This window comes from Clytia hemisphaerica, unplaced genomic scaffold (assembly GCF_902728285.1).
Source record: "Clytia hemisphaerica strain Z4C2 unplaced genomic scaffold, Clytia hemisphaerica genome assembly, whole genome shotgun sequence".
In the NCBI taxonomy this organism is placed as follows: Eukaryota; Metazoa; Cnidaria; class Hydrozoa; order Leptothecata; family Clytiidae; genus Clytia; species Clytia hemisphaerica.
Genome location: NW_027104600.1, coordinates 1 through 12,433, shown reverse-complemented (window position 1 = coordinate 12,433; position 12,433 = coordinate 1). Strand labels below are relative to the sequence as shown.

At 34.1% G+C, this 12,433-nt stretch overlaps 2 protein-coding genes across 2 annotated transcripts; both read right to left on the bottom strand.

Moving 5' to 3' along the window:
- Positions 1–3,461: 3,461 nt before the first annotated feature.
- Positions 3,462–7,910, bottom strand: LOC136824130 (gamma-tubulin complex component 4-like). Its single transcript, XM_067080294.1, has 6 exons — positions 7,735–7,910; positions 6,677–6,821; positions 5,412–5,518; positions 4,997–5,050; positions 4,394–4,450; positions 3,462–3,545 (listed from the first exon to the last, which is right to left on the bottom strand). Exons 1-6 carry the CDS (start codon positions 7,810–7,812, stop codon positions 3,462–3,464), a joined length of 525 nt encoding a protein of 174 aa, XP_066936395.1. The 5' UTR covers positions 7,813–7,910.
- A 1,957-nt stretch (positions 7,911–9,867) lies between these two features.
- LOC136824134 (protein mono-ADP-ribosyltransferase PARP16-like) lies at positions 9,868–11,864 on the bottom strand. The gene is made up of 3 exons (XM_067080296.1): positions 11,667–11,864; positions 11,106–11,410; positions 9,868–10,580 (listed from the first exon to the last, which is right to left on the bottom strand). The coding sequence occupies exons 1-3, from the start codon at positions 11,784–11,786 to the stop codon at positions 10,409–10,411; spliced, it is 597 nt and encodes a 198-aa protein (XP_066936397.1). The 5' UTR covers positions 11,787–11,864; the 3' UTR covers positions 9,868–10,408.
- Between the last annotated feature and the right edge of the window lie 569 nt (positions 11,865–12,433).

The following is a 12,433-nucleotide window of genomic DNA, read 5'->3' as shown; positions in this document are numbered from 1 at the left end:
GACCTAATAATATCGGACTCTAGCTTGTTTTTCGATGCCGTGACTTTACGTTCTTGATTTTCTAATTCTTTGAGGAGGGCATTTTTTATCATTTTTTCTGGTTGAATATTTGATGATTGATCAATAGAAAATTCAATGGTATTCAAATTGCCATTTGTATTTATCTCTTTAGGTTTATCTTTGTCGGTTCCAACTAACTTTGATTCAATTTTGAAATGGATTTCTGAACTTCAATAAATGCTATCTTCAATAGAGGTTTGGTCACGAATGTTATTATCGGAGTTCAGAGGCAAAGAATCAATTTTGCGATTGCATTCTGTAAATCAATAGTGGAACTATTTTATCACTAATTCTGCAGTTAAACTCATCATTTTTAATAACGGTAACATGATCACATTACTGAATACCATTGTCATTATATTTTACAACAGATGTATATGACACTATCAGGTGTATCGCCGTGATGATAAACAATTGCTTGCAATTCAAGTGTCCCGAGAAGAACGTTTCTATTTCTGTTTCAATATTTAAATTTGGAACTAATTTCTTTAAGCGTCCGGTGTTTGATCATAGCAAAAAATTACAAGTTTGGATGATCAAGCATGAGAAACATTAAATAGGGTTCTACTTTTGTGGCATTTGTTCTTTTGGGCAATTTGAGCATACGTAGTCTTCAATAAGTTCGCCGTAAGGATCTTAGAATTCTCAATTAATTTTTCATCGAATATCAGGACTAAAAGACTAGGAAATTGAATCCGACACATATAGTATTCTGTCCGTTCAGAAGGATTATTGCATCTTTGACATAAAACTGATTCCAAAAATGACACTCGAAATGAACTTTCTGCAGGAATTTCATTAAAATGAACTTGATACACATGGTTCAAAATAGAATTTACACACTCTTGAGCATCAAATTGTTCTCGTTGTGTATAATCGTAGCCTGGAAGTTCTATAGACTTTATAAATTCGTACGTTTCTATGGGTGATTCAGAGCTTTCTATTGTAGAAAATAAGTCTTTGATTGCTAAAATACTGGAGTCATTGGTATCAAGAGTTTTAACAAATTCACGGAAGGTATCAATAGTGTATAATGATTGAATAACTGAATTGAAGAAACAGACATTTTGACCTAGATTTTTCAATCCTAATGGTTTGTTTTCTCTGATGAAATTTACAGTATTATTATGTATGTTGTTTGGGGTTCCTCGAAAACACGTTTTCTTTTTTGGTCTTCCTCTTGGAGATTTAATTGCATTGTTAATTGGCCCTGGATTTAATTCTACATCTCCATCTACAATAAGCCGAGTGATTAGCAAAAAACTTGTATCGTAAGCAAGGGGTTCGTTATTTGTATATTTGTATTGCAAGTATTGTAAGTTCGAGTGGCGTTTATAATGGTCGTGCCTTTCTTGACCTTCGTAATGGCGATTATAGTCAAACCAAGGAAGTAAAAGAGAGTATCCCTTACTACCTTGGCGGTGCCTTCGTTGACTTTGGCTGATATCAGCTCTTTTGGTGGGCATGTTTTTTTTGTTGTTTTTTTTTGTTTATTTATTTTTTTGTTTTTTTTTGTTTTTTATATTTTCTTATATTTTTTATTTTCTTTTTCTCGGTTTTCTTTTTTTATGCCTCTTTTGTTACTTTTTTTTCGATAAGTATTTTACAAAATTTTCCTAATAAAATAAGCTCTTCTTTTACTATTTCTTCGTTCTTCTTAGCTGCTACTTCCAATACTTCTTTCAACTGAATCTTCAGTGTGTCTGCAACTTGAGTTCAGCTATCAGGGGTTTTCAAGTGATTGCTTGATAAAATGTATTTGATGGATTTTATCAAATTGGTTTCTTCTTTTATTTTATTTTGTATTTCTATTGCTTATTATTCTAAAGATAAAGAGAAGTATCATTAAAAATATGTTTAAGTGCAGCTCCAGAGTAAGAATTTCACAAAATACTTCCAAAGTACATTCTCGGTTAATTTATATAGGTTTTGTATAAAAATAGGAACATTGAAACGAATATTATTACTCGAACATTCAGCTACCACCCACCCGACAGCTAACAATTTTCAACCTTTCGACACACAAATGCTTTTTTATAAGAGTGCATATTATCCCATTACGTTTGTGCTAGACAAAATATTTTACTGGTGTATTTATTTTTCTTCAAACTCTTCATCGCAGAATTTATTTTTCATGCATCTTTTTATAGAGACAGAGAGTGTGTGAAAGATAAAGAAAGAGAGAAGAGGAGAGAAATTAACACTGCGGTGAAGAACACTAAGAAAAAAATACGAACACAATGAATTATTGATGACTTTGCATTGTAAAGCTAAAAACGCGGGAAACCTATTCATTCATTCAATTATGTAATATTACCAACCTAAAAGAAAAAAAAAATCTACTAAGTAAAAAGCGCGCGAAAATGGTTCTGTCTGTAGTAATTTTTTGGATGGATTTAAGCAATCAAAAATCTATTCATGGACCTTTTGATAAGCTAGGCTAAAAAACGCATTGCCTAGAAATCTGGCTCTGACAAACTGTTGACGCTGAAACTTAATTGTGCAATAAATCGTGAAATCCTTCAAGTATATAGCTTGAGAAAATTACGAAAACCTGTTTAATGCCGGTTTTCGGCTATTCCGGCGAATTTTAACGAGATCCGCATGCAAAAAATATTTTTTTTGGAAATCAGACCATGCTATAATTTGGGCATTACAATTAAGAACCTTTTTCATCTTTTGCATCAGTGTGCAAAATTTCATAAAAAAATATAAAGTACAGCTCGAGAAATTCAAGAAATACTGTCTTTCCGGCGAAAATAGATTGTTCCGGCGATTTTTAAATAGTTCCGGCTTCAAAAATCAATTTTATTGAACATTGAAACATGCTTGATGGTGGGCATTGCTATTAATAATGTTTTTGAATGAAAAAACAACCAATTATAAGGAAAAAGTCCAATGAAAATCCAGAAAAACGGCGATTTCCGGCATATTTCCGGCATTTTCGGCCAAAAAAAAATTTTTCTCAAAAATCGGACTCGGCCATGTTTTGAGCATTGTTAATACGCATCTTTGAGCAAAAAATCAGAAAAAACTAATGATAAAATCTCGAGAAAATGCCAAAAAACCCGTTTTTCCGGCATATTTCCGGCATTTTCGGCCGGAAAAAATTTTTATTCGAAAATCAGGCTCCGTCACATTTTGGGCATTGCCATTTTGCATCATTGTGCCAAAAATCAGAAAAAACTAATGAGCCAATCCTGAGAAAAGCTGGTAACAGACGGACGAACGAACGGACGAACGAACGGACGAACGGACGGACATCGGTTAATTTATAGGACCTCCGAGGTAGGTCCAAAAATTAGTAACCGCAAAAATAAGTTCCCGTAAGACTAATACAGGCGTAAAAATTGTCAACAAGTTTTGAAGGGAGTTTTTAAGAATAAATGTCGAGGAAAATCTTACTTGAGGATAGCTTTTCTAACGGTTGGATTGCCTGTGTTTGATTCATTGTACAACAACTCCAAAACCTGACAACCGTGCAACTGAAAAATATGAAAACAACACTAGCTTTTCATATGAAATTTGTATAAGGGGGGGATGGAGGATATAACAATTTTCAGTGATTTACCTCCCAGACAAAGTGAGTTTTGGCCCCCCGCACAACGGGTTTTACCCCCCGGACAACCTAAAATTACCCCCAGACAGAGCAAATTACCCCCGGACAGAGCAAATTTACCCCCCGGACAAGGCAAATTTTGATGATTTTTCGCAACTCCCCGGACAATATATCCTCCACCCGGGGTGTACGAACATTTTCTGGAAGAGCCTGCATTGCCTTTTCAAATGAAAGAAATTATCAACATCTTAAAGCAACATCGTTCCCTGCGTATTACCAACTTTTCTATGGCGTCCATCAGAAACGTAAATAAAGCCTGGGATACACGGGACGAGGTTGCATTTGAAAGAAGATTTTGATTTAAGCCTGTGGTATTCCTTTCAATTTTCTAAAGGTCATTTTCTGAAATTTGAAGCTGAGATTTCTCCTACTTTGTTTTTTGAACTTACAGCCATGATTAGAATCCAGGCTCTCATGAAATAAGGTTTACGAAAAAACCTTTAAGGTCGGACTTAAAATAATGTTGTCTTGCCGTTATCCGACCTTAAATTCTAGTGGTGGGTAATTCGGTCTGAACATTTTTTTTATTCTAACGACTTATGTAAGTTCTGTTTACATTTGGGTAAATTTGAAATTGAACAAGAAAGAGCTAGAATTGATTTCACGGTTCTTAGCCCTATTATTATCAAGCAAAAGAGACTTAAAAGTAAAAAGAACTTAGAGCACCCCAAAGGGGTTCTGGTTCTTTGCCAATCTTGTAGGAGATTGTAATACCTTATTAGTGTCCATTGTCTCCACCAAACCAGACAAAACAGGGAAGATGAAGAAATACTGAAGAATAAAAAACAAATACACGTGACTGATTCAGACTGATTATGTAATCATACAAGCTGGATAGTATCAAATGTATGGATTTGATAACGAACGTTACGTCACAGATTTTGACAAGCCCACCTCCGTATGAACAGCTCCTAGCTGTTTAGCTTGACTCGATCATTCTAGAGAAATGGGTATGTTACGTTAAAATCTTTTAGACCAGCGTTAGGGACCTAGGGGCGCAACGATGTTTGATAGCACCCAGAGAGACGGTTCAATATTCAATAGTAAAAAACGTTGTCTAAGATAGGGTCTTGAGAAGATACAGTTTATAATAGCTTCCGAGAGTACAAAAATTGAGGCAATACATATTTTGGCCATTTTCGCAAAAATTAGTTCACGCAAAAAATTCACAATCCGAATTTTGGCTAAAACCCCTAGAAAAATTAAAGAAATGGGGAGAAAAACAAAAACTTTAGATTCTCAATTCGTGAAAAAGTCCACGCGAATATTATAATTATTTATTTACATTACACTCAGAATAAGTGCTTCCTCACTCACCTCTTCCAAGCCTCTATGGATGTGCGATAACGAAGTATAAGGATCTTTCATCACCTAAAAAGTTGATATAAATATAAGTATATAATGCTATCTTCAGGTGAAATGCTCAAAACTTTTTCCAAATCTTAGCAGCGGGAAATTGGACTTTAAACAACAAATTAGGCAATATTCTTCAAATTTTTCAAACTTTTGTTGGATTTCAGGACGAAAAAACCTCGCTGAGACGAAAATTTGTCTGAGACGGAAGAACTTTGTGTACAGTGGTCTTAGTCTTGGGAGAAATTGCCCCAGGAAAGGGGCTGATTGTTGCAGATTAAAAAAAACTCAGCTACCTGCAGCTCTTAAAAAGATTTCCAAAAAATTAAGCAAATCATTATAGTAAAAACTTTTCTTCAAAAAAAGTTGTTGGACTTACTCTGCGTTCAATTTGGACTAAAGAATCCTGGTAAGGTTTGAGTACTGACGTCAAACCAGCACAAAAGGCGTGTAAATACTGCCCTTCCAAAGGGTTTCGATTATCGTCTAAAAAAGTGGTAATATATATAATTGAAATATTGGTTGCAAGTCTGTTTCCACCCAATACGTCACTTAAACAATAGAAAAAGTGACGTATTGGGTGGAACAAAGATAGAAAAGTTGCATAATTTCGTGAAGTCATTGCAGTGGTGCATATCATGAATATCAGTCAAGAATAGAGTTAAATTTATTCATCCGATACACTGAAACGGCACGAAACTCCGAGTATCAGGTAAATAAATTTATCTCTGTTCTTGACTGATATTTGAAATATTGTATACATTGATATATGTGACTCCCCAAGCGATTTAAAGTACCTGAAAATGGGACCGGTCTTTAGACGGTCTTTTAAGGGCCGGTAAATGACCGGTAAAAATTTACCAAAAGGCCGCTACAAGTCAAGGGGACCGGCCCCGATCGCTCGGTTGACATCCTTTTACAACATTTTTTTGATGTAATTGTTACTAAAAATCACTAACTAGCGGCCTGGACCGGTCTAACGAACGGCCCGGACCAGTCTAACGAACGGCCCTGACCAGTCCAACGAGCTGTCAGGACCGGTCTAGTGAGCGGCCACGACCGGTCTAACGATCGGCCACGAGCGTCTAGAAGCGGCCACGACCGTTAGAGATCACATTTCTAGAAGTAGAAAGTCTGGAGGCTGATCTAAAACAAAAATTTGACCGCTACTAGAGACCACTCGTAATACCGGACCAAGACCGGTCTGATTTTCAGGTACTTTAAATCGCTTGGGAAGTCACATATATACAAGAAAACAGTGAAATATTGCACTTAAAGATGATTCCATTCATCGCTGTTGGTCACTCAGAAAACATTATATTGTATCTTTCCTTTAAAAGGTAAGCCTAGGATAGTTTTACTGGTTTCATAAATTTCAACCCTCGTCATTTATAACATATGTCAATCAATGGTTTTCATAACCAGCTATTTTTTCAAAAGAATATATAAACTGTACGATGCAGATGTTCGAATTAAAGATTTTCAAAATTTTCAAGATAAAATAAGCTCAGACTCTTTAAAATGGTGTAGAAAGTCCGCTTGATTTTGAGATTTGATATTGAGACGGAAGAATCTCTTTGCAAAACTCCGATGAGATTGAAGGAATCTAAACACTGACAAAGTTCAATTATAATTAGAGCATACTTTTAAGCAAGTGATCGATAGGTGACAAGTCCACACTGTACGTTTCAATAAACTTCAGTAGACTTCGATAATGACCACCCAAACTGCATAATTTGTCCAAAAGCTCAGCCTCACTTGGGTGCAAGAAAGGTAAATTCTTCGTCACCTGGAAAAAGTATCGAAGCAAAAATTGAATATTATATTACATTGAATAAACGCCCTTCTTATAAACGCCCCTCTGAGGAGGTTTTCAATAAACGGCTCTTCTTAGAAGGCGGTTTATTTTGAGACAAGCAATTATAAGTAAGTTTAAAGCGAGGGATATGATAATAATTGTATTCTTTTAGTATTTAACCCTTTAAGTGCCACGGTCATTTTTTTCTATATTTTTTAAAGAAAATCGATAGTTCAAACTTTACAGACTCAAGTTAATCAGGGCCAAATTTGGAGGTTCTTGGATCACTCGTTGACCAAAAATGGTCAAAAAACGGTCAAAATCTTAAAAAAGTGGATTTTTGACAAATTTTTGCTTTTTTTTTTGACTTTTTAGCTTAAAATCTCGTTGAAAAGACTCACTTTTGATTTTTTTTTTGCTTGGCCATGAAGCCCAATTTGATTCCTACGAGTTAGACCAAAAATTACGATTTCTAACTCAAACTGGGCATTACAGGTGGGCTTCGCCCTCCTACATAGCCCATGTCTGATATATACGACATTCGCACTTAAAATAAGAAGAGGTAATACAGCATTGAAAGAAAATTTTTGCGATTCTAGAGTTTATTTTAAAGCAACTAACATCAATAGCGTGTGGTAATTTTCAACGAGGCTATTCATGCTTAAAATACTACTTCACGAGTCCTAAATAATGCCTATGATATGAAAGTCGATTAATCTAAACTAGGACAAATTTACCTCAAACCACCCTAATTGGAAAAACCTTAAAATGGGAGCCCTAAATGGGAACCATAAGTGGGAGCCTTAAGTGGGAGCCATAAGTGAGAACCCTAAGTGAGATTTATAAATAGAATCGAATATTTTCTCTCTGGATATATAAACGACTGATACAAGGACAAGCTTACCTCAAGTCCTCCATATTTGTCAGCTTTAAAGATGGCACCTGGTAGACCAGAAAGTGCAATCAACAATTCATGGTACATGTTATCCTTCTTGTATTGTCTATGAATTCATTGTTGTTACTATGGTTTTTATTATGTACTCGTTTCTTTTGTTTAATTTCAGTCTTTTTGCTTGTTCTACATCTGGAAATAAAAGAAATGAGTTTAAAATTATCTACTTTTTTACATTATATATCGCATTTTTTTTCATTGAGAAAGGGACTGTGAACCAAGGCAAGAAATGTCTGCACAGAACTAACAAGGTTAATTAATTTATGTATGTAAGCAATGTAATGATGGTCTCCAGGCTATCCTTTTATTAACAATTCAAATAAATTATCATTTTATATCCTTTTTTTATCTAAGAAATATTTTCTGAGAAAAATGAGGCTAAAAAATGTTGAGAAATAAGAACAATTTTAAAGAACAAAACTTAACCTAGAATGACTAAATTTAAGCATTAAAGAGTTTTTAAAAAAACGCAAAAAACCCTTAAGAATTTTTGCACTAGAAACAAGAACAAACATGATAAGAACAACTTGAGGCTCAAATTGCAAGGAAAATAAGGGCAGCTGAGCCTCAACAAAAAATATATCTGTTCTTATTAAAAAGAATATTAAGTAAGTTCCCATCAATTCAAAAGATGTCTTGTATGGAAATTTTAACATTAATGTTATGTTTCTTCAGCCCTAACCCAAGAAAAAAAGGACAAGTACTAAAAATTTAAAACTGAAAACTAAAATCGATAAATACAAACTAAAACTACAAAATTTAATTGATTGACAATTATAAAATGTTGTAAAACAAACACAACAGAGAAAAAGTAGAAAATTGCTGAAAATTGTATATATTTTCAAAAAGAAAGATTTTAAGACCGAAATCATTAAAAAAATAGATTTTTAATTTTTTCAATTTTCCTAAGATTTTAACTACATAAAAATACAAATAAATATAATAACAAGTGATACTTTTATGGACCTACCTGGTTACCAAAACTAACCAATGAACATTGAAACAATGAAACACATAACTGGTCAAAATACAAAAATATATAAAATGAAAGCATATCTATTGGTAGAAATTATCAATACTATTGAAAAAAACTTATGCAAAAAAAAGTAAAAAAGTTATTAAACGCTTTTCTTTATAAAAACAATACACTATCAGAAAAACGCACAGCTTAATAAAGAAGGTTTCTAGAAAATAAAAACGGCGATTTCCGGCATTTTCGACCGGAAAAAAAATTTTCTCAAAAAATCGAACTCTGTCATGTTTTGAGTATTGCGCATACACCTCTTTCTGCAAAAAATCAGAAAAAACTAAAGATGAAAATTCGAGAAAATGTCAAAAACCGGTTTTTCCGGCATATACCCGGCATTTTCAGCCGGAAAAAAATGTTTTTCGAAAATCGGGCTCTGTCACATTTTAGGTATTGTCAGTGTGCAAAATTTCATAAAAAAAATACAGCTCGAGAAATTCAAGAAATACTGTCTTTCCGGCGAATATAGGTTGTTCCAGCGTTTTTTTAATAATAGTTCCGGCTTCAAAAATCAATTTTATTGAAAATTGAAACATGCTTGATGGTGGGCATTGCTATTAATAATGTTTTTGAATGAAAAAACAACCAATTATAAGGAAAAAGTCTAATGAAAATTCAGAAAAACGGTGATTTCCGGCATATATCCGGCATTTTCGGCTGGAAAAAATTTTTTCTCAAAAATCGGACCCGGCCATGTTTTGGGCATTGTTAATATGCATCTTTAAGCAAAAAATCAGAAAAAACTAATGATGAAATCTCGAGAAAATGTCAAAAAACCGGTTTTTCCGGCATATTTCCGGCATTTTCGGCCGGAAAATTTTTTTTTCGAAAATCGGGCTCCGTCACATTTTGGGTATTGCCATTTTGCATCTTTGTGCCAAAAATCAGAAAAAACTAATGAGCCAATTTCCAGAAAAGTTGGTAACAGACGGACGGACGGACGGACAGACGGACGGACGGACGAACAAAGGTTAATTTATAGGACCTCCAGGTAGGTCCAAAAATTCTTTCAAAAAGAATAATGTAAATGAGGAAGATGACTTTTGTTTTTAATCAATTTCATCTCATTGCTGACCAAAATAGAGTACTGAAATTATTAGTTTTTGGTAAAAAGATTTCTTTTGAACCCACAAAAACACTTTTGAAATTGGCACTCGATCATTAGGATGATCTAAGAATCAAGTCTATGGAAGAATCAGAGGAACCAAATAGATTTTAAAAATCCTGGCCACAAGTTCTTGGTAAATCTGCTATAGATTAAATTTTTCTTTTTTATAATCACAAGGCTTTCACTCTGTAAGAGCATGCATGTAAGCGATTGTACTGTCGAAAGACCATGTCATAAAAAAGGCAGCAAAACTCTTTTGGCCAATTGTATTAATGAGGCTCCCAAGCGGTATCTTTTGGATTAATCGCACACGGCTCAAAAATTTTTCGAATCACGCTCACGTTTTAACCTCTGATCAAGCAATCACGAAAGCCAATTTCAAAATTACGTAATCAGGCTAGAAAAAAACCCCTATCACGACATCACGCAAACCGCTTGGGGGTCTCTATAATGGTTTTGCTTGAAAAGTCAGAGGTCATACAAATACAAAACTACACAAAGCTATCATCCTCGTCATCATTATTCATACCACTAAAATATTTCCGATAAAACATTTGGAAACTTCTGGACTTCCAAAAACCCATCAGTAATAGAAATGCCAAATAAACAACAAGAATTGTCAATACTGGATATTGTGAACATATGCTGGGTTTCTTGACTGACCTAAATCCAAAAAAATGTCAAAGGTTATTGAGTACATCATTAACAGTAAGAACAATAGGCCAAGTAGATCCAAAGGTTTTGCCTTGGGGAAGTCATAAGGGTTTTAACCATTGATCTCTAACTACTTGATTAGGTTGGGCTGCAGAAAGACCTAACTATCTTGTATTTCAATCTGGTTGTCAACAACGGGATTCATATGATTTGAAATTCAAATGTTCAAAAAATGTACATAGAAAACAACATGGCGCACTAGTTGACCATAAAACTGGGCACATATTCACAGTAAATCTGTTAAAACAGTTAGCCTATCTAGTGTCTAAAGCTAAATAAATAAACCTCGGATTTAACAGAATAACAAGTAGTTTGAAATAGTTGAATTACTGTAGGTAAAAGAAAGAATTTTATTGATATCATGACATAATTTACCTCCTGTTTTTTTTTTATTTGTCTATAAAAACAGATAGGAATTCCCTTTTAGTGGAAATTTTAAAAAGTAACCTTTTCCCAATTCTGGTAAAACATTACCTTTTGTTACTCTTTTTGGTAGAAAAAACCAGAATATATTTGATTCGAACAAGTTCACTGCTGGTCACAACAAAATAACGCTCAGGAACTTCGCCTGATTCAGAGTTTTTAGCGGTAGCTCTTGTTTTTGAGGTATCATTTTCAACTTGACATTTAACACCTGGATGATCGATCAGTTCACAGAACGCAACACAAGATACTTGTTCACCCAGCGATGTGTGATCCCAAACAATACCACTCTTTGTGTACGGCATGGTAATTGCCAAGTCGTCTGTAAGATAAACACCCTCACCAAAAATACCATTCTGAAAGTATTTAGTGTAGAGTCATTTGAATTGAATGAAAAAATATAATAGCCAAATGAGGATGAGTTTTATAATGGGAAACTAAAAAAAGTCCTTGCAATTTAACAAAAAACTATATTTCTACCAAACCCCACATAATAATAGAATGTCCTCATTTCTGACAATCAATAAGAACACTATTCATTCCCTACATATAAAAAACGAGGAATATTTCTAGATTTTCCATTCTACAGACCAACAAGAAAACAATTCATACTTTCATCATGTGAACTTGTAGCCCATTCTGTATAATTGAATAAAAATTATCTAATCGGCTGCCGTGATAGCCATACTTCAAACCATGTTCCTCTTTCAAGTCATCAAACCGTTTTGACATGCTGGTATTGTAACAAACTTCAAAGATTTGACATGGCTCCAATGAAAAACTTGACTCTCCAGTCTTTTGGAAAATATCTTCTAGCTAAAAGAGAAAAAACATTTTCTGATTGGCAGGTTTATTAACAATTTATGTAGACAACTTTCTACTTTAGCTTTCATACAGGGAGATCATGCAATTACTCCAGTTTACTAGTTGGATTTGCTGTCATTTTAGGAAGTTTCTTTCGACACCAAACGAGCATCAACCTAAAAGATTGTTTGTATTCTGATTTTAATGACTAAATGAACACCCCACCCCATTTTTTCAGCTTAGAAACTTACCAGGATAATATAGCAGTCTTATAAAAAAGCTTGAGATTATGGGAAATATTGAAATTCAGTGTAGCTTTACCAGCACCTGCAGAGTCATCTGGGGAGTATCTATGGTTAGAACTGATGACAAAGCAATACTTGGCTAAAAATAAATCAGTTCTAATTAGAGACAGTAGTTTCTGACCTATTCAATAAGCAGCCAATACTGTTCAGGACAATAAAACTAAGGCCAAACAAAGATATCATCGAAAAGCAAAAGAAAAAACATGATACTTTCGCTTTTCCAGCAGTTTTGAAAGAGCACTGTCGATTCTTTAAGATCCATTTCAACAA

Excerpts from the sequence above, each read along its gene's own strand:
- LOC136824134 (XM_067080296.1), bottom strand. The coding sequence starts at position 11,786 with ATGTCAAAACGGTTTGATGACTTGAAAGAGGAACATGGTTTGAAGTAT. Across the intron at positions 11,411-11,666 it reads TACAAGTTCACATGATGAAA|AATGGTATTTTTGGTGAGGG; the intron begins GTATGAATTGTT and ends AAATACTTTCAG. Across the intron at positions 10,581-11,105 it reads ACCAAAAAGAGTAACAAAAG|GTCAGTCAAGAAACCCAGCA; the intron begins GTAATGTTTTAC and ends TTTTGGATTTAG.
- LOC136824130 (XM_067080294.1), bottom strand. The coding sequence starts at position 7,812 with ATGTACCATGAATTGTTGATTGCACTTTCTGGTCTACCAGGTGCCATC. Across the intron at positions 5,519-6,676 it reads TATCGATCACTTGCTTAAAA|ACGATAATCGAAACCCTTTG; the intron begins GTATGCTCTAAT and ends CCACTTTTTTAG. Across the intron at positions 3,546-4,393 it reads AGACAATGGACACTAATAAG|TTGCACGGTTGTCAGGTTTT; the intron begins GTATTACAATCT and ends CATATTTTTCAG.